Source organism: Lepidochelys kempii, chromosome 8 (assembly GCF_965140265.1).
Source record: "Lepidochelys kempii isolate rLepKem1 chromosome 8, rLepKem1.hap2, whole genome shotgun sequence".
In the NCBI taxonomy this organism is placed as follows: domain Eukaryota; kingdom Metazoa; phylum Chordata; order Testudines; family Cheloniidae; genus Lepidochelys; species Lepidochelys kempii.
Window position 1 is genome coordinate 35,106,749 of NC_133263.1, and position 23,519 is coordinate 35,130,267.

Here is a 23,519-nt window from a genome sequence, read left to right on the forward strand (position 1 = left end):
TCACTTCCTTTCTTACATTTCCTTTGAAGAATAGTGCTTAGAGCCTAATATCAGTATCAAATGTTAGGTGAACATGAAATGTGTCAAGTTAAAAAAAAAAAAAAAAAAAAATGCCACACTACTAGGGTTCTTCTCCCCCCCCCCCCCCCGCCCACCTGCAGCTGGGGAGTAGGGTGAATTTCACCCCAGAAGAGTGCTCCTGCATTGCCAACACCATTTCCTCCTCCAGCTTTAGTTGTCTTTGAAAGGGTCTCCAAACTCTCGGTGAGTCGACTTGATTAAATTCTGAGATGTGATGCTATGGAGGCATGTGGCTGCTAAATGCTTTCACTTGCATACAGAAAAGGAGTACTTGTGGCACCTTAGAGACTAACCAATTTATTTGAGCATAAGCTTTCGTGAGCTACAGCTCACTTCAACACAGCTGTTACTCTGAAACCTGTCACTTGCATACACTATATGTAGGAGCCTGCTAGTGGTAGAGTAGTAATGCAACCAAGAATCTTTAAAATGACTTAGACAGCAGAAAAGAGCTAACAAAGCATGTGTAGTATGAGAAGTTTATTAATGATATTCAAAGTGGCAGTGGGTGTTCTCTGGGAGCGTTGCTAGTCAGTCACATAGAAGCCCTCCCCTTCTAGATCCTATCACTTATCAGCAAGGGAGCTCAGGCACACTTGCATATCCAGTCACAAGCTGCATTTTGGTGTTAATAGGGCAATTCATCAGGGTCCAGGGAGGGATCACCTTTGCATTAAACATATCCATATTCAGTCTAGTCAAGCTGCAGTGCTTGTGCATTCCATTTCCTAGGGAGATGCGTTCACAGGTATGACTTGGTGTAGTGGTTTCTTGCAGAAGTTTCCTACTAGGCAATTCTGGAAAGTGACTGGGCACAATATCTGATCCTGTGTTCAGAGTCAATTTCTCATGTTTACTTCTCTTAGCCCTGCAGAGCCAAGGCAGCTCAGAAAATGAGCTTGTCTGTTCATCCTTGGACATAATTAAGTTATTTAAGATCTAATTATACTTATGCAAACTATTGAAAGTTAGGTAGTTGCTCAGCTGTTATTGGTGCAGCATTTGTCTAGCAGAACTTTCTTCATAAGGTGGAAAAACGCTGCTTTACTCTGGTCATGAACTGCTGCGTATGGAGGTCATTGCTACATTGATGCTATCCATCAGAGCCTGTGCTAGCAAAAGGTTCTGAATCTCAGCCCATTGGATCAGGGATTCAGGTAGGTGTTAATGGGCCTCCATGCATGACAGATCAAGAATTCTAACACCTGCCTGGCAAAAATCTTAACTATTAATTGTCCATTAAATAGCAGTGTGGCAAAGGCCAAGGTAGTTTACGCTCAATGTAACAGGCAATAAGAAAGATGGTCGGTGTAGCAGAGCTATCCAACATAAACTTTTCCAGGGTTACGCTGCAGGACTAGTTAGGCAAATATAAGGGGCAGTTCTCTCCACTGTCAATGAAAACAGAAACAAATGATTTGGAATATTAATGTATTGAATACATTATCCCCAAAAAAACATCATAGTCTCCATATTAAGTGTGCCATAGTGGCCATGCTGAGCCAGAATTAATCCCTGGTATAAGTCTGCTGAAGCTTATTGAGTTACACCAGAAATTAATTTAGCCCAGAGTGTCCAGATAGCAGTTTATTACACAGGATGACCAGCTGAGCTGTGTAAAACTTGAGCTAGTTTTGCCTAGATTCATAAACATTCTAGTGAATCTGAGCCAAGTTTTGAACAAATCTTAAACCAGTTTGGGGTTAGAATTGGAAACTATGCAAAAGTTGTTTTGAAGTCAGTCCAGCCACAACTTTGCTGTTTTGGCTGAGCTGGTTTGGGGTTTGTTAGGATGACACACACTAGTCATATGTATAATACTGAAGGCTTCTGCGATCTCAAGAGTAAGCAGGCCACAACTGTCTCAGATGCTTAGACCGAGTGTACAGTACAGCGTAAAGATGACTCAAACTAGGGTGTGTTGCCCTTTGTAGACTCCACAGGGACATGAATCAAAACTATGCGGGAACCCCTTTGAACTGATCCCCTTGTTCTCCCCTCTTCAGTTTGACACTGCTCTCTGCCCTGGCCTTCCTTCAGTAACCTACGAACTAGAACTGTGGTACATTGTACCTAACTGGCACTGAACAACTTGTGCTTGTCACATTACAGGAGTCTTTCAGACCTTAGTACATATGAACAGGTTGTCTGTGTTCTCTTGTACATTTTCCATTGTGTCACAATTCCTTTTCCTTGAATGAAATCCCTTGAAAACAGGGCATACTGGCACATACGTGAACCACTGGATCCTTTTTACCACACTCATTCCAAATGGAAAATCGTAGCTTTTCAAATTTGCAGCTGTGGTTCTGTCTGCATGTGCTCCAGCCTTCCACTGAACCAGCCCACGCTCCTCCTGTGTCCCTGGGGAGAGTGAGAGATCCTGAGTGTAAGGACAGCAAAATAACTAAATAGCTTATTCATTCAAAGTAACCTTCACTGGATGTGGTTCTAGTTCTGCACAAAAAGTGGTCCGGAGAAAGGATTGTTCCACAGCAGCTCAGACCATGGACTAGGCTGGTATCCTGCCTTCTGAAATGGCCAGGGCCTGATGCTTCCAAAAAGACAGAAAAATGCACCTGGCCAGTTATTCAATGCTTTATTGGGGGGGGGACGGGACACCCCTATCTTTTATACCTGAAAGCATAAGATTGCATTACCTCTCTATCAGGGGACGGGAGATGCAGTTAAAATGATCCTGAGTTCCAGTGAGACCTCTGCATACAGGAAACATGGCAGGATCAAGCTTGTAGTGCTACCTATCTTGCTAGTGTTTGTAAAATTATCCCACCCTTTTTAAAAACAAACTCTGCCATTGTGTTTGAGTCAGTGTTTTTCTGCAGCAGTGAGTTCCACGGGTTGAGTATGTGCTACATAAAATATGTCCTCATAGTTTAACTTCACTGAGTGACCCTTTGTTGTCAGGGAATGAGATGGGATATACAGGAAGGACTGACCAGTTTTACCCATCATTATATGGAATTAATTACTCAATAGATTCCTCTCTCAAAGCTTTTATTTTCCTATTATTTAGCACTTGGCGGACCCAATCAAGACAGGGCCCTACTGTGCTGGGCCAGTGATACTCAGACTGAGGCTCATGAGTCACCAGTGGCTCTTTAATGTGTCTCCTGCCTGTGATTTAATTAATAACCGATCTATGTTACACTGTGATTTAATTAATAACCGATCTATGTTATTAACCAATCAAGATGCTTTTACTATGTTATTAACCAATTGTTGAATACTTGGTGAGTCATTTTGCTGTGAGCATTATATATATATATATAACTAGTAAATGAAACAATGAATTCACACAACTGTGGCTCTTTTGCGTAACATTGATCACTGATTTGGCTCTTGAACCACTGAGGTCTGAGTATCACTGTTCTAACTCTATTCAAAGAAAGAGTCTCTTATCGCATACAAATCCTGCTCTACCTCCAGCTACAACCCTGAATCACTGATTCTGCCAGAAGACAGTTCTCTGACAGCAATTAATATAGCTCAGCTTCTCCAGCCAGGACTGAAATCATAACTAAAACAGTATACAACCAGACATGCACAAAGTGAGTCAAGCCGCTGACAGCACCAGTGCATTATAAGGCCTTGTTGTGAAAGCTTGCAATGGCTGTACCTGGAATGGTGTTGTCCAATATGAAGGCAATGCCACCCCCAACAAACATTTCCGTTGTTAACAGCACTGTTAATATTTGGTCGACTTCAGGAACACCTACAAAACATGCAGAATGTTACACCAATTAACACGGAGCACAAGGTTAGATGCTACTATCTTCTGTCTGAAAAAGAAAAATAAGACTAGAGTGTGTGTATTTAAGGAGGACTGGCTGTTTTCTACCAATAAACACCAGTGATGCCATGCAATCAATAACTTTATGATTATGACGAAGGTATTTGTGGGCCCAGATTAGATTAAATTGATATTCCAAGACATCTGTTTTATCTACCTGCCTTCCCTTGTAACTCTGCTTATATGAGTATCTCAGGCCCACTGACTCAGTGTATGTGTTATCTCGTATCCCCTTGTCCATTTTGTTTTATTAGAGTTCCTAAAAATCTAGTTTACAAAGCACACTTCTATGTTGAAATGCTGAGAGTAGCTATAGGCACATATCAAAAGGGAGAAGAGACCAACAGCTGCAAACAAAAGCAAGCTAACTAGGGTTTAGATCTCATTTGGAGCATGACAAACGCCCTAAAGCCCCCCACATTCCTATGGAAGCTACATAAAATTCCTAATGTCATTCCATCATAATTAAGAATTGCAATATTGATAATCATTTATATCACGCATTAGCATAGTGCCCAAGAGACCCACATTCCTATCTTACTAGACGCCGAGAGTTCAGTAGAGTCCTCCATTCACTGCAGTACTAAGAGGGGATATAAAGCATGTTTTGAGGCTTTCATTCAGAGAGGCATACCTGTGTTAATGGCATTGGGGCGTGAATCCAAGTAGTTTGGCAACGTCAGCCCAAAAAACATTGCGAATCCCAGAATGAAAAGATTGCGGGATGAGTTCATATCAACGAACTGCAGGTTGGAAAGGCCAACAGCTGTGATCATTCCTGCAAATGTGCAAACAGAGAAAACGCAGCCTTGTTACAGACACAAAGGGTCTATGTGCATTCGGGACAAGGCAGAGGTGGCCACTTGCTGAGTCATTGGGACTGAGAGGCAAAAAATTAGGTACCACTAAAGCCATCTCTATTCTGAAAGTTGCACCAGTTTAACTAAGGGTATGTCTAATGGTAGAGAGACTATACTGGCATAGTTACATCGCCGTAACTATGCTGGCATTAACCCATCGCGTAGACACAGCCTACATTGACAGAAGGGGTTGCTTCTGTCGACATAGCTGCGTCTACACGGGGGTTAGGCTGACACAGCTATGTCAATAAAGGGTGTGATTTTTTTCAGACCTCTGACTGTGCTATGTTGACTTAACTTTGAAGTGTCGATCAAGCCTGAAAGAGCAATCTGAATCTGATAAAATCAGACTGGTGCAAACACCTGTGTGGACGCTCTTAATTTGATTTAAATCTGGTTTATATCAATTTAGCTTAAATTGATTCATTACCAAGTTAAGCTAAATCAATATAAACCAGCCTGAAATTGAATTAACTGCGGTCACACTGTATTCTGCACCAGTTTAATTTAATCACTTCTGAAACCAATTTAAAGTTACACTGATTTGACTTTAAATATGGACAAGGCCTAAGGCTGCTATAATGCATTGGCAGCCCCACCACTTAGGGTCAAGAGACAAAAGTATAGCTCGCACTAATGATAGTCTCTTAGGTTTGGAGGAAAACTTGAACCCTAGAATACAGGCAGTAGCAGTGCATCGCACTGCTACCCTCCCTATCCCCAGTGATGCTATGGAGCTGCAGTTCTTTTGCATCTTTGAGATTGTTCCCTGTAACTGATTCTGAAAGGAAAGCAAGCAGTTTAAGTGGAGAGCTTCAAAGCCAATGTTGATGGGCACTGGGCAGCCAACTCTCTTAGGCAGCGTTGCAAATCTCAGCCTGGCGCAAGCTCTGTAAGTCACCTTCAGGCAAATCAAATTTAAATGAATATATTAGGAAACAATTGGTAGGAAAGAGCACGGCAATTTAATGTTAATTTTGCCTTGACACCCTGCTGATTACATTTATAAACATATCTTTATAGGTACGTTACCGAATAATGTACAGAACATCCCTCCGAGGATAGGGTCAGGGAGTGAGGCAAACAGAGCCGTGAACTTGCCGATGGTTCCCAAAACAAGCATGATCCCAGCTCCATATTGCACCACTCTTCTGCTTCCCACCTGTAGAGGAAAACAGCAGCAAGGTGAAGCAAATTGGCTAGAGTCATTCCAGGCTTAATAATACATAGCTATTATACAGCTCTGTTCACCCAGAGATCTCAAAGCACTTCCCAAAGGAGGTAAGTATTATTATGGTGGGAGACACCAGATGCCTCTGGGTAGGGTACATCTACACAGTTTCAGAGCCCAAGCTCCAGACTGAGTGGGAATGTCTACATGGCTGTTTTTAGCACTGTAGTGGGAGCACTGCAAGCCTGAGACTATAGACCCAGGCTCTGAGACTCGCACCTGCGGGGCTTTTTGCTGTGTAGACATACCCAGAGTTTTACCAGGTCCTTTTCTTAGCACTCAAACAAGGGCACAGTCTGTGAAGACCTGCTGTGTTGTTGCTAGGTTTGTGATACAGTTCCTTTTGCAAGCAGGACAGGAGTTGCTCGTTGCCTTACTCTCTCTAACATATGGGAATTTTTGCAGCAGCGGGGTTGCTCTCTGAGAGCCCTGAACGTGGTTTTTCTGGGTGCTGTCTGTGACTTCCTCTGCTCAAGGACTGAGTGACACAGTCTAAACAAATACACGGCACTGACAATATACCCAGACTCTGGCACTGATTTCTGGGTGACAGTGGGATGGGGAAACTGAGATACAGTGAGATTTGTGCAAGCTCATGCAGTGGCTGAGACCCCAGGCCTCCTCACTCCCTGCTCAGTGCACCAAGCTGCATCAGACTTTAGAAATTAAAGAGGGGAGGGATGTTCTGTTTCATGGGGAGAAACTGGTGAGCCAGAGCTTTCGCTATGGGCTAAGCACTATTAGTTAGTCTCAGTGGTGCATGCTCTACCCTGCACTGGGTAAGAAACACCAGCAAGTTTGAGCCCTTCTACAGCATCTTCCCTCCAATCTTAGCCCTGCCACGCTCCTGGGCAAGGCACTTTGGGTACATCTACACTGTAATTCAAACCTCACAGCTGGCCCGGGCCAGCTGACTCGTGCTCGCTGCCGTGGGGCTGTTTCATTGCACTGTTGATTTTTGGCCTTGGGCTGCAGTCCAAGCTCTGGGATCCACCCCCCACACACACACACCTCGCAGTGGGGTTGTGAGGTTAAATGCAGGGAGTGGGAGGCACTCAGACACAAGAGGGGGCAGAGAAGCACCATAGATAGCTAGAATTACTGACAGGTGGCCAGGGACAGAAAGCGAACTCTGATTGCAAGGCAAGAGGAACCAGGCAGGTCCAAGGACTCAGGGTCCGAAGAGGCTGCCCTCTCCTTGCCACAGCAGTGTCGTAGAGGGGCTATTGCAGACACGCCTTATATAAACACAGTGACCAGGAAGGGCCTCAGGGCCAGCATCAGAAACTAGATAGACCCTGTACTGACCTGGGACTCAGGCCCAGATGGAGTGTGAATCCGAGAATGGAGGTTTGGCTGCTGAGAACGCTCTGCCACCTGCCCCAGACCCAGCAAATTGCGGCTACCAACTTTCAGCTGAGCGGAGCTGCCAGGCCAGTGCACTATGAGCGAGAATAGGCCAGAGTTTCTGCTCCTTCGGTTCTACACTGGGCGCACAAAATGGCATTAAGCCACCACAGCATCTTCCTAATTCAGTGTTATGCTGGGCTCTGGGTGCAATTTAGAGCAGCCCTAGTACTGCTCTAAGTTGTGTCAGCTTCCATGTGCTGTTCTGCCTCTTCCTGATCTCTTGCTTCCCCAGTCCATCACCTACACCAGGGGCTTGGAGAGAGCTATTATGCCAGCTCTGTGCTGGCTGTAGAACCCCCACCAGCCTCAAGAGCAGAGTATCGCACGGGCCGTTTAAGCCCTCTTTATGGCTTAGGAATAGCATCATAGAGGGGCTACTTCCTAAGGAAAAAACCTGGGCCATGGTGTTTATGGATCCATGAAGGGTTTTATAGCCTGAACCCTGCACCCTCTGTTGCACCCACAAAATAACCAGGATGCCAGTGGAAGATGCTGATATTCTCTGCAGCCCAGGTGAGAGGCAGGGAGCTGTGCTGGGCACCAGCTGATCTGTCCAGGTGCCGAGAGCTTTGCAGCGATCCCTCCTGACTCAGCACAGAGGGAAGGTGTTCAAAGAAGCTCACTGGCTGGTACCTTTGTGATGCCCAAGACGCCGATGTTGGGGCTCGAGGATGTGGAGCCGTTGCCCGTTCCCAGCAGCCCAGCTATGATACAGGAGATCCCCTCTGTAAAAATGCCTCTGTAAACAGACAAGCCAATCCAAGAGATTTCATAAGAACATAAGAATGGCCATACTGGGTCAGACCAAAGATCCATCTAACCGAGTATCCTGTCTTCCGACAGTGGCCACTGCCAGGTGCCCCAGAGGGAATGAACAGAACAGGTATCATCAAGTGATCCATCCCCGGTCGCCCACTCCCAGCTTCTGGCAAACAGAGACTAGGGATACCATCCCTGCCCATCCTGGCTAATAGCCACTGATGGACCTATCCTCCATGAATTTATCTAGTTCTTTTTTGAACCCTGTTATAGTCTTGGCCTTCACAACATCCTCTGGCAGACAGTTCCACAGGTTGACTGCGTTGTGTGAAGAAATACTTCCTTTTGTGTGTTTTAAATCTGCTGCCTATTAATTTCATTTGGTGAAATTTCATTTCCCATCACATCGGCAGCTCTGAGGGCAGTATTTGGAGAGGCAGGGATGCATGAGGGCACTTAGGGGCAGATTGCATGTGGCAGACACAGCCTCCACTGGAGGGGGTGCAGACGGGGCAGGGCTGTGGTGGGAGAATTTCCAGCCAGTGGCTTCTGCTCCCATGTGATGGGAAAGGGTGCGGCACACATAGCCTGCCACGAGTGGCTAGCAATTCCCCTGCGATGGGGAATAGCGCCATGGATGGGGCATGCCCCAGCCTCGTTGTAACCGTCCCTGGCACAAAGCATGGGCGAGGTTCACACTCACGCACGGGACACTTGCACAGCATGTTGCATGTTCTAAATGCTCGACAAACATGGGGGGTGGGGAGCATTGTCCCAGTTACCACCTGGGGAGGCCGAGCTCAGCCAGGTTACGGGTGCCAAACAGAAGCCTGTTACGGTTGTCAAATTTGGGTGCCAAAGGGTAGCACCAACAGCCATGTTTTGGCACCTACATTTCCAAGGTGCTGAAACTGCAGCTCCAGCTGACCTCATGGGAGCTTCAGGTGCATAGCCCCTTAGAAAGTCAGGCCAAAGTTACTGAGGGGGCCAAACACTGGGCATTTGAAAACTTGGCTAGCCTAGAACTCAGGTGTCCTGGCTCCCACCCACTGCTGCCCAGTAGGAATCGTCCTGCTGTGGTGCAAATCCCAGGTCTCCCACACAAACCCATGTGTGATTTAGAGAGAGGGGTGAGCTGCTTGTACCGTACCTATTGATAGCGTGGATGGGTGGCGCTGGAGCCCCTGCCAGCCTGGCGCAGGCGTAGTAATCCCCGATGGACTCGATAATGCCAGCCAGGGTAGCGCTGAACATCCCTAACACAGCTGCTGCCGTCACGGTGGGCAAGCCCCACTGACCTGCATCGGGGAAAGCAGAGCAAGGGATGAGCTAGCCCGGGCATCCCAAGCCCTGAACATGGCCATGCCCGCTCAGGAGCCGCACTAGCTCAATAGCATGGGTTCCGGACCACGCCCTGCCCAGCTCAGAGGACCAGACAGGGTGTGCTGGCAAAGGCTGCCCAGCCCATTATCCTTCTGACAAAGCCCACCATGGACTTGTGCTTGGCACAGGTGACCCGGGCAGCCCAAACCCAGCTGTGGGGCAGTGGGGGTGGGAAAAGCTGCAAGCCCCTAGAGCCCTCCCCAAACACACACACTCTGGAGATAAGCTTCTGCTGCTGCAGGTTGCTACTTGAGAACCGCCCAGCCTTCTTCTCTGCTACGGTGGTGTTGCCAGCCACGGGGGCAGTGCCTGTGCAGGAGGATGCCAGCTTAGGCCACACCCAGCCAGCCTTAGCGTCTCTCCTCTGTTCCTGGGCCACCCACTCAGCTGTGGGCACTACCAATGGCCTCCTCTCCCTGTGAATCAGTACGGACCCCAGTGGCTCAGCATGGTGCTGTGCACCAGGGGAGGTGATAGAGGGTGAGCTTTTCCTGACAGCAGCTTCTGCTGAGTATCTGATTAGGGGAAAGGGTAATTTCACTCCCCCAGTCTGAGCTCCAGCATGGGGAGCAGAGCGAGGGGGGAAAATCCTGAGGATCAGTGGAAGATACTGAGCAGGGGCAAGGTGCCCCAGCTCCTTGCCTTGCCTGGGGAAGTGTGCAAAAGTGTCCTGCAAGCTGGGCTGGTATGTGCACCAATGGTAGGCAAACCCGACTTGTGCACTGCACGGAAACGTGCATACACTTCTGCACACACTTTCCCTGATCCCTTGTGATTGGGCAGAGCCAGTCACGAGAGAATCTCACGTTCACTCACAAGGATATGGTAGGCGGAACCAGGGTGCAGTTGACATGATTTTCCCCCTGGCGTCTGTCCTGGCCTTGTAGCCATATGCCTCAGCATCGCGTGGGAAAACGTCCGTCAATGTTAAAATATAGCACAACAGCCACACCATCATGATGGCCAGGATGATCTGGGGATGAAAAACAGAGACCCATGTAACATAATTGTCCAGGCGCACGGAGCAGCAACACCCCGGAAGCCAGATGGGAGAACTGCTCCAAATACAGCAAGAATTGCCCACCATGGAATCAAAACCCGCAACCTGTGCCAACAACTCCAGGACCTCTATGGTTTCACAGAGATCCCTGTGCTATGGGACTGCTGACACCAGCACGGCAACAGCAGGGCTTGAAATTAGCACATCTAACCCCACAATTCAGCCCCCGGTGAAGAAGCTCTCTCAGCCCCTGGCTGTAGCAGGACCCTGCTACACAGTGGAATAGTACCCAGTCCATACTCTAGAGGGCAGTGATGACTCCAGCACCCACACCCATCCAAGACAGTATTTTGAGGTCTGGAAAATTTCAGTTAACTCCAGTCTTTCCCCTGTTTATTTCACATTTGCAAGTATTTCGCTTTCCTGGATTATGGCCAGCACGGTTAGTGCGAAAATGCCACAGCCACGGCCACGCTTTCTGGCTTTCCAGCCCAGCTGTAAGTGCTAGTGATTGTTAGCCCGACACCACAGCCCCAGCAGCATTAGATCGTTCATAGACATTTCTGTCACAGGCCTGAGACCCCCCTCGTATGTATCTGACCCAGACCGTTGAGCTGTGGGAGGTTTCACCTGTCACTGATAATTAGCAGAGGACGGGACTGTCCATACCGGGAACATTTTGAAGATCTGTAGCCTGAACACAATACAGCCTTTCCCCCATTTGTACCCAGGCAGCCGAAAGGTCGCATTTCGCAGGTACTGGGCAAATAAAACAATCAGAAAAATGGATCTATTGAAAAGAAAAAAAGAGTCAGTAGGACATCCCTAGGAAATGCAGAAGGGGAACTCCCTGAGGGCCGAATTGCACCATTGTCCAGAGATAGTACGCTCTCTGGGCAAGGGCCCATCTTTTTGTTCTGCATTTATAAAGCACGTAATGCAACGGGATCGTGGTCCATGACTGGCGCTCCTGGGCACTACCATAAATAATATAACAATAGTGTATTTGAACCCAAATGCTTTTAAACAGTTACGGGCCAGTCCATGCAAGCCAGTGTCCATTAGGCTATGCAGAAATGGGAAGGAGAACAGATCTGGAGTATGAGAAGAATACACAATCCATGCTGGTGTGGCAAACATGCCTGTGGGTGCCAGTGGCCAATTTCCTCATTCATCATTTTGTGTCTGCTAAGTTCAGAGTTGCTGTTGTTTTCTGAGAACGTGTCACAAGTAAATGGTGAAAGATAATCCCGATGAGGTGTTTGCCTTACATATGTTTAGTTGACTGGAGTAAGCTAATCCACTGTTCACTAGCTGGGCTACAACAGCAGGATGTATTGGGTGCTGAGTGGAGCTGCTCAGGAATTTTCTGTCAGAATGTTTTTTTCCTGCAGTGGCTGCAAAATCAAGATTTTTCCAAGGGAAAATTTCAATTTTACGGAATTTTTTTGGTTTTCTACTTGGAAAATCAAATAAAAATGTTTTGCTTTGGGTCAGGTCCAGCTGAATCAAAACATTTTGGTTTGTCAAACTGAATCAAATGTTTTGTTCTGGGACAGTTTGACGTTAACCTGTGTTTGTCTGAGTTGTGGTAGGGCCTCAAGGGAGTTGTAATTTGGGTGCCTTGTGCCCCCATTTTCTTCTATTGGCCAGACTCCCTGACTGGACTGCATCTCCCATAATGCATCACAGTTTCCCTTCATGCTGAACTGCCGCAGTGCATCTTGAGAGTCCCATGCCCCTGTTGCATTATGGGAGGTGTAGTCTGGCTAGGGAGGCTGGGAGGTGTAGTCTGGCCCATAGAGGTGAATGGCGGCATGAGGCATCTGAAGTACAACTCCCATGAGGTACTGGTACAGCTCAGGCACACACAGCTTAATGTAGAACTGAGCTGAAATATTTTGACATTTCCAAATAGAAATTTTTCCAAACTTTTTGCTCCACAACGAAAATTCAATTTTTCAGAACATTCTGCTCTGCCAAAAATTTTGATATTTCAATGTTTCATCCTAATTTGGGACAAAAGCACAGGTTGAACTTTCATGGTATTTTCAGTCAGCTCTGATATGGTGGTGGTTGGTGCCCTATATGCTTCTAGGATAGACAGACACACAGACAGATCAGTTATCAGACAGATTTTAAACCTTGCATCCTATTGAAAACTCAGCAAAGCAATGACTAATGTCATCTATTCTTCCCCTCTCAACCTTTGCCCCCCTTTTTGGCTCGAATACTCATTATCAAGTGATCTTGATTATGAAAAACCAATTGCTGTAAGTTACATGGAGCAGCACTGCACGTTTTCCATATGAAATGTGCAAATGTAGGCAAAACTCCCATTGGCTTCAATAAGAGCAGGATCGGGTCTATAGGGCAAACCCCACTGCAATCAGCAAATGTGTCTGAGGATGGAATTTAATCCTGAGCTGGGGGTAACTTGGAGCTTAAGGGCCAGATTTTTCCTCCAGATATGCATACCCATGAGGGTGTGACACTAAGTACTAGCAGCATGTCACTCTGTGAGCCCTGTGGCTGGTCTCTGTATGATAAGCGAGGCGCGTACAGTGCTGCAATGCCCCAGTGAGATCCTGCACGATCCCCCGCAGCTTGGAAGACTGACAGTCCTATCAGGGAGACAGTGGGAGTGACGGTGAGAGGTCCAATGTAGCTGAGCAGCGCTCCTGGCAGCCCCACAAGCCCGATCACCACTTCCACCAGGCTGGACACGATGATCGCCCCTTGGATCTATGGCGCAAAAGGGGGGAAAAAGCATGTGAGGTGTGGAGATGTGGTCAGCTAAGAGCTGTCACATGCTGCCAAGTTCCTCCGCCTGTGCAGGTGCCAGAGATAGGGGAGAGCCTGGAGGCCGAGTGGCATTGGCATGGCTCTGACCTTGCATGCTGAGCCCAGCCTCCCATCGCTGGGGCTGTGGAGGCAGCACATTCTGCCCCACATGGGCAGGGAGCGTCGTGGCCATCAGCTACAAGGGTTTAGCTGTTGTGCTGGGGAAGGCTTCATCATGGAGGAAGGGGAAGGATTAAAGCATGGAAGAACCTTGGACTGGGATGGTAATGGGAATATCCATCCATCCAGTCACTATATCCATCCATCCATCCATCCATCCGTCCATCCGTCCAGCCCATGCTCTTCACAAGTTAGAGAAGGTTGGGTTGAACAGCATAAGGGGACACACCAGTATCATGCAAGAGCAATTCTAAATGGCTGCATCCTGGTTCAAAGAAGAGCAAATGACTAAAACCACATAAAATGTGTCTTGGGTAAAATGAAGCTGACTAGTGAATAAGCCCGGGAGCCACAGTCAGTCCAGTCGGACGATGTCTGGGAGGCCACAGGCCAGGCCTCTCCTGTTTGCGTGCAGGGCGAGAGCCAGAACTTTTGTAGCCGCTGTAAAGTAAGTCCTCTTGTTTGGTTGAAGATTAAGCCACTGGAGAATAACTGCACTTTACACGTTATAAAACCCAGCAACTCTGAAACTCTCCACCATGGCGCAGGCAGCCCAGCGATGATCTGCATTTTCTGGGTCTTAGCCTACTTCCCAGCAGGAAATGCTATCTGGTGACCACCTTCCGTTGGACTCAGGAATTGCCACAATGGATCAGACCAGGGCTCTATCTAATCCAGGATCCTGCCTCCAGCTGGGGCCAGCACCAGCTTCTCCATCGGAAGCTGCAGGGAGCCCTGCAGTGGGCTGTTAGGGGCTAACTAGCCCCGAGGGAATGATTCCTCCTACCTCTCAATAGTTAGAGGCTGGCTTATGCTCTAGAGCCTGGAAGATTCTGTCCCATTCCAAACTGGGTTTTTTTGCACATTGGAGCTTCCCGGGATGAGGGAGGATGGTGTCATTTAGATATCTCTCCATCTATCAGCATAGACCTTGCTAATAACAATACTTGGCTCTTACATAGCCCTTTCCAGCAGCAGATCTTAAAGCACCACACTATCTTAAAGGTATTTATCGTCCCACACCCTGTGTGGCAGGGCAGCGCTAGTCCCATTGCACAGCTGAGAACGGAGGCAGACAGACTAAGTGACTTGCCCAGTGTCACACAGGAAGTACAGGGCAGAGCAGGGAATTCTGCACAGGTCTCCCACATCCTATCCCAGTGTCCTAACTAATAGGCAATGCTTCCTCTCCATTGTTCTGCACTGAGACAGACACCAGCACCATTCACAGCTATGGTGCTATTGGCATGTCTGAGCACTGACCTGAGATGTGTTTGAAGGTATTTCCCATTGACCAGCCAAGCGCCCCCAGAGTCACCTGGAGGGCCCTCCTGCTTGTGCGCCTTGGCTGGACATGACTGCAGAAGGAGGGGGAAATTGCTGTGGTTTACCAGGGACAGAAGTGGCACCTACACTTTGTACTGGCTGCCTGCACAGGGGTGAATCTCACCCGGGAGCGGAGGCTGCAGTGCTGCTGAACAATCCACGCTCATGCTACCCCACCGACGAGGCCATAAACACCAAGGTGCCTGGCCATAACGCGTCCGAGATGTAAGCAAGCTGGGTATTTGTCTGGGGGGGAGTCTTCTTTCCCGTGTCCTGGTGAGACTCATCCCCAGGGCCCCTGATCCATGTATGCCCCTGGCCATGTAGTCACAGAGCACAGCTTACTTCTCTCATCCTCGGGTGCCACACGTGAGATGTGTTCAGCGGTAACGTCCAATTGCCGTAGATCTCCTCTAAGACGCAAAACGAGGCTGTTAGACACGCGGGGATAACAGCCCTCCAGGCCCTGCCGCCCAGGGCATGATTCACTGCTGCCCTAGCCCTGTTTACACTGGTGCGTCTCCCTTGGAATCTAGAGACCCCGTTGTGCTGGCACCATGTACCCACGGAGCGAGGACCAATCCCTGCCCCAAAGAGCCGACTGGCAAAGGGTACGTCTCCTCTGCAGGTGAAGGTGGGATTGTAACACTGGTAGCAGATCTGGGCGAGCTTTAATCTACCCAGCATGGGCAACAATAGCACTGGAGACGCAGCAGCATGGACCAGCAGCCCAGGTAGGTACCCAGGATCTCTGGTGGGCTGGTCCTGGGGTGGCTTGCCTGTGCCGAAGCCTGCGCCACCACGATCAACATTACCCATGCCAGCTGGATTCAGGCTAACCCTGGCATGCCAAATGGTGCTGCAATCACACCTTCATTTGCTGTGTAGACGTGCCCTCAATAGACCAGTGTGGGAGGGGAAACAGAGGCAGAGAGAGAGAGAGGAAGGGACTGGCTCCAAGTCACCCAGCAGGGAGCTGGGAACAGAGCCGTGGCCTCCTGGGCCGGTGCCCTACCCATTAGACTATACTACCTCTTGATAGCTGTGCTTCAGCCATGACACTCGGCAGGGTGGGACATGACTCGGTGCTGGCCCTGAGCGTTCACTCTTTCGGGTGCTTGGCTGGCTGTTCCTGCTCACAGGACTACATGGGGTACGGCAGGAATTTTCTCCCAGCTCAGATTGGCAGTGACCTTGGGGGGTTGACCTTCCTCTGTGGCGTGGGGGGCAGGTCACTTGCCAAGATCCTCTGGGTATGTCTCACTTAATCAGTTCCCTGCCACTGCAGGGGCCTCGGGCACTGGTGCATCTCAGCCCCCCCTAGTTCGTGCTCATTCTAGTGCTGTCTCCTGTGGGCGTGGTCCCCTTTTGGTTGTTGGGATTAGTGTGCAGGTCCTGGGTCGGGTTGTTGGCCTGATATGCAGGAGGTCAGGCTAGTGGTGGCCCCTTCAGGCTAGTGGAGGTCTGGTGGCCTCTTCTGGCCTTGAGCCCTGTTGTATCCTTACCTGTAAGGGCTGTACTTGGTGGGGCCGTTAAGTGACTCAAGGTCGTTACCGCATGACCTGGTTGTAAACGAAGCTTCAGTTACCTTCTGGGGGACATTTCCATTTCTCCAGGGCCAGGATGGACTTTGCAGGAACCAGAAAGGCGAGTGCGCTTGCTTGAAACAGGGGGAGTCTGCATGAGCAAGAAGGAAAAGCCTCATTTGCAATCACCTACTGCTCTGCCTCACCTTCAAAGCTTCCCGTGCAATGGTTCAACAGGGAGCAACAGCCAGAAGAAAGCGTGGAGAACAATTGCCCTAGAGTGCAACCTACCGGATCCCCAGCGTGGTCTGGATTAGTGTGGTGATCCCGACGCAGGTGAATATGGTGCCGATGAGCTGGCTGACTGTGTATTGGTCCTTTCCCACACACAGGGACTCTGCCAGGAGGAACGGGACAGCGATCGTCCCACTGAAACAGGTCAGGTAGTGCTGGAGCGGGGAAGGGAAAGGAGTCCTTGGTTAAGGCTGTCGGGAGGATCTGATAACCCATCTCCATTCCCAGGGAGAATGAAGTTCGCCTCTGCACAAGGCTGTGGTACACTTAAGTCCCAATGTGCTATGTGTGACTTGTACTGGACTTCTGAATGTCAGGGGTTTGCTCTTGCCACTGCTAATGAGACTTAAACTCAGAGTCACGTATAAGGGCATGTGGTATAGGGAAAACTATATTAAAATTGTACAGCGATCACGTTAAATGTTCAGCACACTGCTCCCATCCCAAGCTAGGGCAGCTCCCCCTGATCGCAGCCACCCTGCTCCGCTCGCTCCCCGCGCCCACCCCACCCTCACCTGCTCCTGCTTGCGGTCTAGAGAGCTCTGTAGGGAAGTGTGTGAGCCACTGTCAGTTTGCACAAGACAATGAGTAATACTTATTTTAGGGAGCAGACTGCTTTTTCTCTCTCTGGTTTTGTTTCTTTGTGTTGGTAAGGGACTGGATTTTAAGACATAAAGTGGTGTTACATTGCACCCTTCCAGAAAGATTAAAAACCACAGAATATCCTAACTTCTCTGTGTGTATGTCATGACCATAACAGCACTGGGAGCAAGAGAGTGGGGCAGAGCCCTCTGCTCTCTCCTTCCTTACCTGAAAGCCAAGCAGGATGCAGAGGTACCATGGGGGCACGTCTTCTATTTTATAGATCATGTCGAATTCTTTCTGCTCCCTCCCTGTGTCTGTGGCTTGGCGCTGGAAATGGAGGAAGGACGATTTCAGCACCAGCAGGGGCAGAAAGCAGAGGCTGGCAGCTAGGCTGAGAAGCTTGACAGAAATCAAATGTGAATAGGTTTCCTTGCTCCCCCATGACTTGGTCTCTGAAGCGATCGCCCCAGTGCAGGGAGACTTGAGACACATCTGCTATGCCCCGGCTGCCTTGGAGTAACATACTCACCCACTCTGTCCTGAGAGCCCTCGGGCCTGCTGAAGGGACACATTGCAGCTGGAGCCCATAGGCGAGCACCTGGCTGGCTCCTCATAGGGAGCCCACACTGGAGCAATAGTGCTGCCCCCAGTGCAGTGTGTCCCCCACTCCATGCCCACAGCAGGGGAGGAAGGGAACTTAGTACCACCCTGCCCCACCTCTCATGCCCACTTCAGACAGTGAAGGGCTAGCAGGGAGACGGGGCTGCATTCTCCAGGGGAATTCTGGCTTGTTCCTGCACAGGGGGGAACAAAGCATTCTGTTCCCTGCCCACTTGTGCACAGCCCCCCTGGGGCCGGCTCCAAACAGGCCCCCGAGGTTCTGGGTGTCACCACTCAGACCCAGAGCTGGTGTCTCCGGTTCCCTGAAGCCTCTGGTTCCACTGCGCTGCTGTTTCCATTAGCCACACGTTCCTAGGGCCAGTGCTCAGAGCAGGCCGGGATTACCCAGCATGCATTGGGTGCACTTGCACAGGGCCCCCGTCTCAAGGGAGCCTCCACCCACAGGAAACAACCCCAATCCAAGCTGGAGTGGTGCAGTAACCCCGTGCGCCAGGTCACAGCACCATGCTCTCCAATCATGACAGGGGAGCTGCCGGGTCAAACCTGAGCAGAGCAGGGCTGGGTGAGGGTGGCTGCGATCAGGGGGAGCTGCCCTAGCTTGGGATGGGAGCAGGGTGCTGAGATGGGGGGAAGAGGGTGCTGGTGGCCAGGAAGGTCCCTCGGGCAGTGGGTGAGGGGCTGGGGGCAAGTGGGCGGATGTTGGGTGAGCAGGATGTAGGTCAGGGCTGCTGGGATGTGTGGGGACTGCCAGGATAAGTGGGCACAGGCAGCTGGAGCAGAGTTCTAGTTTAAGGAAAGTGGTGGGCCCCTTGCCAATTTCCAGAGTGCACAGGGCCCCAAAACTCGGTCAGCTGGGCCTGGCTCTGACCCTGTGTTACCCCACGTGCTACCCGGGAGTTCTACAGCTGTTGGCCCTTTGCCTGCTGTTTCCAAAAGCTCTAGGGTTTCCTGGGCAAAGTGCATGCTTGGCATCTGAATTTCACATGCAAGGGGCAAAGGCCTCTCCGGGGGTGTCTCCTCTCCCGAGGAATGCTGTGCATGAGGATGTGGTACAGAATGGTGCAATCCACAGGGAAGAACTGCTCTCCTCTTATCCCAACAGCTCATTGGTAAGGGCCTTGCTGCTTGAGGTTTTCTGCTTAAGAAGGGAGCTGCCGCTATCCCCAAGCCCCTGCAGCATTCCCTTTTGCTAGTGAGGTCCCGCAGGGATCTGTTCTCAGCCCAACACTATTCACTATCCTTCTCAGAGCTCTGGAAGAAGAAAATTATTCTAGTAAGATGGGCAACGGACACACAAATTGGTGGCAAGATGGACAGGTCACTTATACATCACTTGGTAAGCTGGGCTCATTTGACCAACATGCCTTTTGATACAGCCAAATGCAAGGGACAAAGAACGTGGGTCATGCTTAGGAGGAGGGACAGGATCCTGGAAAGCAGTGATGCTGCAGAGGACTTTGGGGGCAACAGAACTGGAGCTCCCAGTGCGATTCTGTAGCTAAAAGGGTGAACGTGATGCTTGGATGTGTGAGCAGGGCCATATCGAGTAGGAATAAGGAGGTGCTATTACCTCTGCACATGGCCTGGATACTGGGTACAGTTCTGCTGGCCACATGTCAAACAAGATGTGGAGAAATTGGAAAGGGTGCGGAACAGAGCTACAAGAATATGTGGCGTCTGCCAAGCCTGCCTTATAGCGAGAGACTAAAGAAGCTCAGTCTATTTAGTTTGTCCAAGAAAAGAATAAGAGGTAAGTTGATCATGGTCTATAAGTACCTGCATGGGAAGAGATTTCTGACAGCAGAGGGCAGAACAAGGCATAACAAGATCTAGTGGTTGGAAGCTGACACTAGACAAATGCAGACTAGCAACAAGGTGCCAATTTTTCACAGTGAGGGTAATTAACCATTGGCACACTTGATCTAGGGATGTGGTGGATTCTGAATCACTTGATGTCCGTCAGTCAAGACTGGATGTCTTTCTAACTGAGATGCTACAGCTCAGCCAGGAATGATGATCTAGATGTGAGCCTCACTGCCTGGGTTCTCCGGCCTGGGTCATACAGGAGGTCAGACTAGCTGATCAGAATGGTCCCCTCAGGCCTTGGAATCTGTGAATGTACTCCTCTGAAAGCCCAGAAACAGTTGCCAAGACCCAGAAAAAAGATCGTCTGCTACCACCAAGCCTCTGGCTTCACTGCCCAGACCCAGTGCTTTATCCCCAGTCCTCCGGCTAGTGTTACCAGCCCCAGTGATTTTAGACTCTTGCAATTACAGCTGGTCAAAATACCTGTCCGTCCCTCCAAAACATTTCAAATGAAAAATTTCCCTTTGAACTCTTTTGTTCAGTTTTCATAGGAAAATTTCCCAGGGAAAATCAAGTGACTGCTTGGTGTGTCGATTCAGTTTTCAAAAAGCGAAGTTTCTTTAGATGTGAAAGGGTCGTTGTTGTTCCCCTCCTTCCCCTCTCTCCCCCCCTCCCCGTTTTGCCACTGAGTGAAATAGAACACCGCTCACGGGGGTTATTTCCTCCCCTCCCTTTTTTCACTCCATCCCTTTTCAAAACATCCCCGGCTTTGGGAACGTCACTGACCAACAAAAAGAGAAAAAAAAAAGACCTGCTCTAACTCTGCCACACTCCGCAATGGCCCCAATGTTTGTGTTTCAGAGGGGAAGGGATGACTCTCCAGGGAGCTTGGAAAATACCCAGTGAGTCAGTGGGCTACAGGAGGGCTGCTGCAGACACCAATGGCTGCAGAGGAGAAGGCTCTTGCACCAAGCCAGTGGTGAGGTGCTGAGACAGGCCAGCTGCTACCTGAGCAAGGGCGGGGGGCAACAGAGAGACAAGGGGATAGGGTGGAACGAGCCCACAATGAGCTTTAAAGACAAGGAATGTCACTTTTTTAGGGGCAGACTATGACATGCTCAATGCGCCCACAGTGCCCCCTTTCTCTCCTGTGGTAGCTACCTGTACCGCAGCAGGCAGCAAGTGTGGGGCCACTGCCCATCCTTGCACCCAGCTGGGTGAAGAAGGGGTGGCAGGAAGGCAGTGGGTGGAGCCTCGGTGGCATCCCCACAGCATGCTAGCTGAGCCTGCAGTAATGTGCACCGGGTAAAAGGCTGGCACAGATCGCCTCTTGCATGGAGCCAAAGGGGGCAGTTTGTGATTTCTCAAGTCCCAACCTGGTCCTTGGTCTGCCCCTCAGGCAGTGCAGCCATATGCTGCCCCTCGCTCAGAGCTCAGCTGAGCCCCTCACCTAGCAATGGACCCATCCCTCAGCTAAAGCTAGTGGCAAGCTGCAGTTTCAGCTGCCTGGCATCCTAGGCAGAGCGCTGGTCTCACCTTGTCCTCGCTCTCCAGCTCCTTCCCATATGAATTCTCGGTGATGATTTCGGGGGTCCCCTCGTGCCAGGTGGAAGCTGCATTTCCATTCTGCATTTCCCCAAGGGGCATGGAAGACAGAGCAAGTCACTTCTTAGAGAAACTGCTGGTGGAAGCACCATCACCAGGAAAATAAAAGATCGCAGCGCAGAAGAGGCAGTGCGGATTGGAAGGATGCCACTGTCTCCGCCATGCTGGTGGCTGTTGCTAAAAGCAGCTTATCTGTTTTGGGAACCCAGCGAGACGTACCATAGGACTGGAGAGTGAAGAATTGGTCTTTGTTCCCCATGCAAAGAGCAGCCACCACGATCCAGTCTGAGTGGCTTGGATTGATATTACAGGGAGCCAGCAATGTGAGACGAGAAACAAATGGAGCAGCTCAGTGAGAGCACCATGTGTGTGTCTCCTCTGTGACACGCTGCAGCAGCCCTGCTCACACAACGGCTGCTGGCCTTGAAGCTAAGCAGATTAGGCTTTATCTAAGTTGTTCAGCTTTAACTATATGGATCTAACATGTTATCAGAGTGGTATAGTTAAAGTGGTACAATCCCCCAATGTGGAGGCAGCTAAACCAGTATAAATGTGCTTATACCAGTAGAGCAATCCCCATACAGGAAGGGGAATGAGCGATACTGGTATGAAGCACCTTTATACTGGTATAATTGCATCCACTGATACCAGTATGACTATACCAGTGAAAAATCACACCCCCTAACTGTAATAGCTATATCAGTCGGTGTGTAGGCCAGGCGTTAGAAACACAAAGGTACAGTACAGAGAAATCAAATGGCAGTTACATAGCTACATAATATCCCTCCTTAAAATAAGTGAATGGATTTAACAGCATTGTCACCACTTGTGTAGCACATTCAAAGACCTTTATGGAACACTAGTTAAACCTCAGAGCACCCCCAGGAGATAGCAGTGACCTATCACCCCCATTTTACAGATGGGAAATCCAAGGCAGAGAGAGTAAGTGACTTGCTCAAGGTCACCCAGTCCATTGGTGTCTGTGGTGGGATTAGCAGCCAGGAGTTCCTGGGGCTCAGCTCACTCTCCCTTCACTAGTAATGCTGACAGGGTTTGGATCATTGCTATAGAATACACTACTGTTTAATACCCGCCCTGCTCTCCCCTCCCCCGCCCCAGGGAAGCTGGATCTTGAATACATGCTACATTGCATTGTAAAGGAGTCACACCAAATCCTCCACAGTATGGGCCCAATCCTGCAAAGGGCTGAGGCTGCTGTGGGGTGCTCAGTGCACTTCACACCCAGTATCTTCAGTGGCAGCTGCATGCGCTCAGCAGAAAACAGCATCAGTCCCTGTATTACAGTAGCCTGTACAAAATAAAGCCAAGTTCCTTGCAAATTTACCTGACAAAACCCCCAAGATTCCTCAGTTTCTTGGATCCCATTTCTCTGTCTGTGGTCCTTACTCTCTGGGGCCCGGATTCCGGGCTCTCTTCTCTCCTGGGGCCTGACTGACGGGTCTGCCTGACCTCCAGTCCCAGCCTGATTCTTAGAACCTCACAAGCTTTTAGCTGAGTCCGTGAACGCATAGTGGAGCTGCCAGGGCTCCCTGGGCCATGTCGAAGGGGAGAGCTGCCCAGGGTGAGGCAGAGCCAAGGAGGGGAACCAGCAGCGACAAAAGGACATCACTTGAACCTTATTCATTCTGACTATTAAGTCATTGTTTGATGTCAAGTGCTCCATTCCTGAGTGGCACAGCGGAGTCACCCCCCACTGGGGGCCGAGTCGCTTCCACTTCGCTTCTAAGATAGATGGGTATGTTTAATCAGTCAGTCCAAAGGGAAGCGCTTTGTGAAATCTGGCTTCCAAAAATGATCAAATGATAAGTTGCCTTTACCTTCAGACACAAGTCTAAGAAAGAACCTGTGATCGCTGCTCCCCTCCCTTCTAACAACCAACACAGATAGTTTGCCACCCAATTCTCAGATAGTTACCTCAAACACTGGTAAGAAAGGAAATGGATGCATCTGGGGAGAGGGAAGAGGAGGGAGTGAAAATACGGTAATAGCAAACAACATGTTCACCTTGGTTTGAGACAAATCTTCCGAACTGTTCCCCATTCTCCTGCAGAGTGCCACTGGGATTTCCAAGGGGACTTTGTAGAGTGACGCTGTTTTATGGTCCTGGGGAGGACTTTAGTCAATACACCCGACATTGTTCACGGAGTCAATCAATAACCACAGCTATTGGCTGCTGATTGTGAAAGAAATGAGAGCTGTGTTTTTAAAGATAATATATTAACTACATTAATTAGGC

At 49.5% G+C, this 23,519-nt stretch overlaps 1 protein-coding gene across 3 annotated transcripts; it reads right to left on the bottom strand.

Annotated features, from left to right (window-relative positions):
* Nucleotides 1–546: 546 nt before the first annotated feature.
* Nucleotides 547–23,396, bottom strand: SLC23A1 (solute carrier family 23 member 1). 3 transcript variants are annotated; one of them, XM_073356020.1, is made up of 15 exons: nt 23,288–23,396; nt 21,194–21,283; nt 17,456–17,557; nt 16,643–16,800; nt 16,414–16,502; nt 15,171–15,238; nt 13,099–13,280; nt 11,205–11,325; nt 10,352–10,508; nt 9,303–9,450; nt 8,027–8,132; nt 5,785–5,914; nt 4,527–4,670; nt 3,719–3,814; nt 547–2,445 (listed from the first exon to the last, which is right to left on the bottom strand). In XM_073356020.1, exons 1-15 carry the CDS (start codon nt 23,321–23,323, stop codon nt 2,201–2,203), a joined length of 1,872 nt encoding a protein of 623 aa, XP_073212121.1. In that variant the 5' UTR covers nt 23,324–23,396; the 3' UTR covers nt 547–2,200. The 3 variants fall into 3 exon arrangements, with proteins under 3 accessions (XP_073212121.1, XP_073212120.1, XP_073212122.1); XM_073356019.1 differs by having other exon boundaries at nt 17,456–17,629; XM_073356021.1 differs by lacking the exons at nt 13,099–13,280; nt 15,171–15,238; nt 16,414–16,502 and having other exon boundaries at nt 17,456–17,629.
* Between the last annotated feature and the right edge of the window lie 123 nt (nt 23,397–23,519).

What these genes read in the sequence shown, in the direction of transcription:
- SLC23A1 (XM_073356019.1), bottom strand. Translation starts at nt 23,323, where the DNA reads ATGGGGAACAGTTCGGAAGATTTGTCTCAAACCAAG. An exon ending in ATGGAAATGTCCCCCAGAAG is followed by an intron (nt 15,239 to 16,413) that starts GTAACTGAAGCT and finishes TTTGCGTCTTAG; the next exon opens with AGGAGATCTACGGCAATTGG. An exon ending in GGCACCCGAGGATGAGAGAA is followed by an intron (nt 13,281 to 15,170) that starts GTAAGCTGTGCT and finishes TTTGCGCCATAG; the next exon opens with ATCCAAGGGGCGATCATCGT.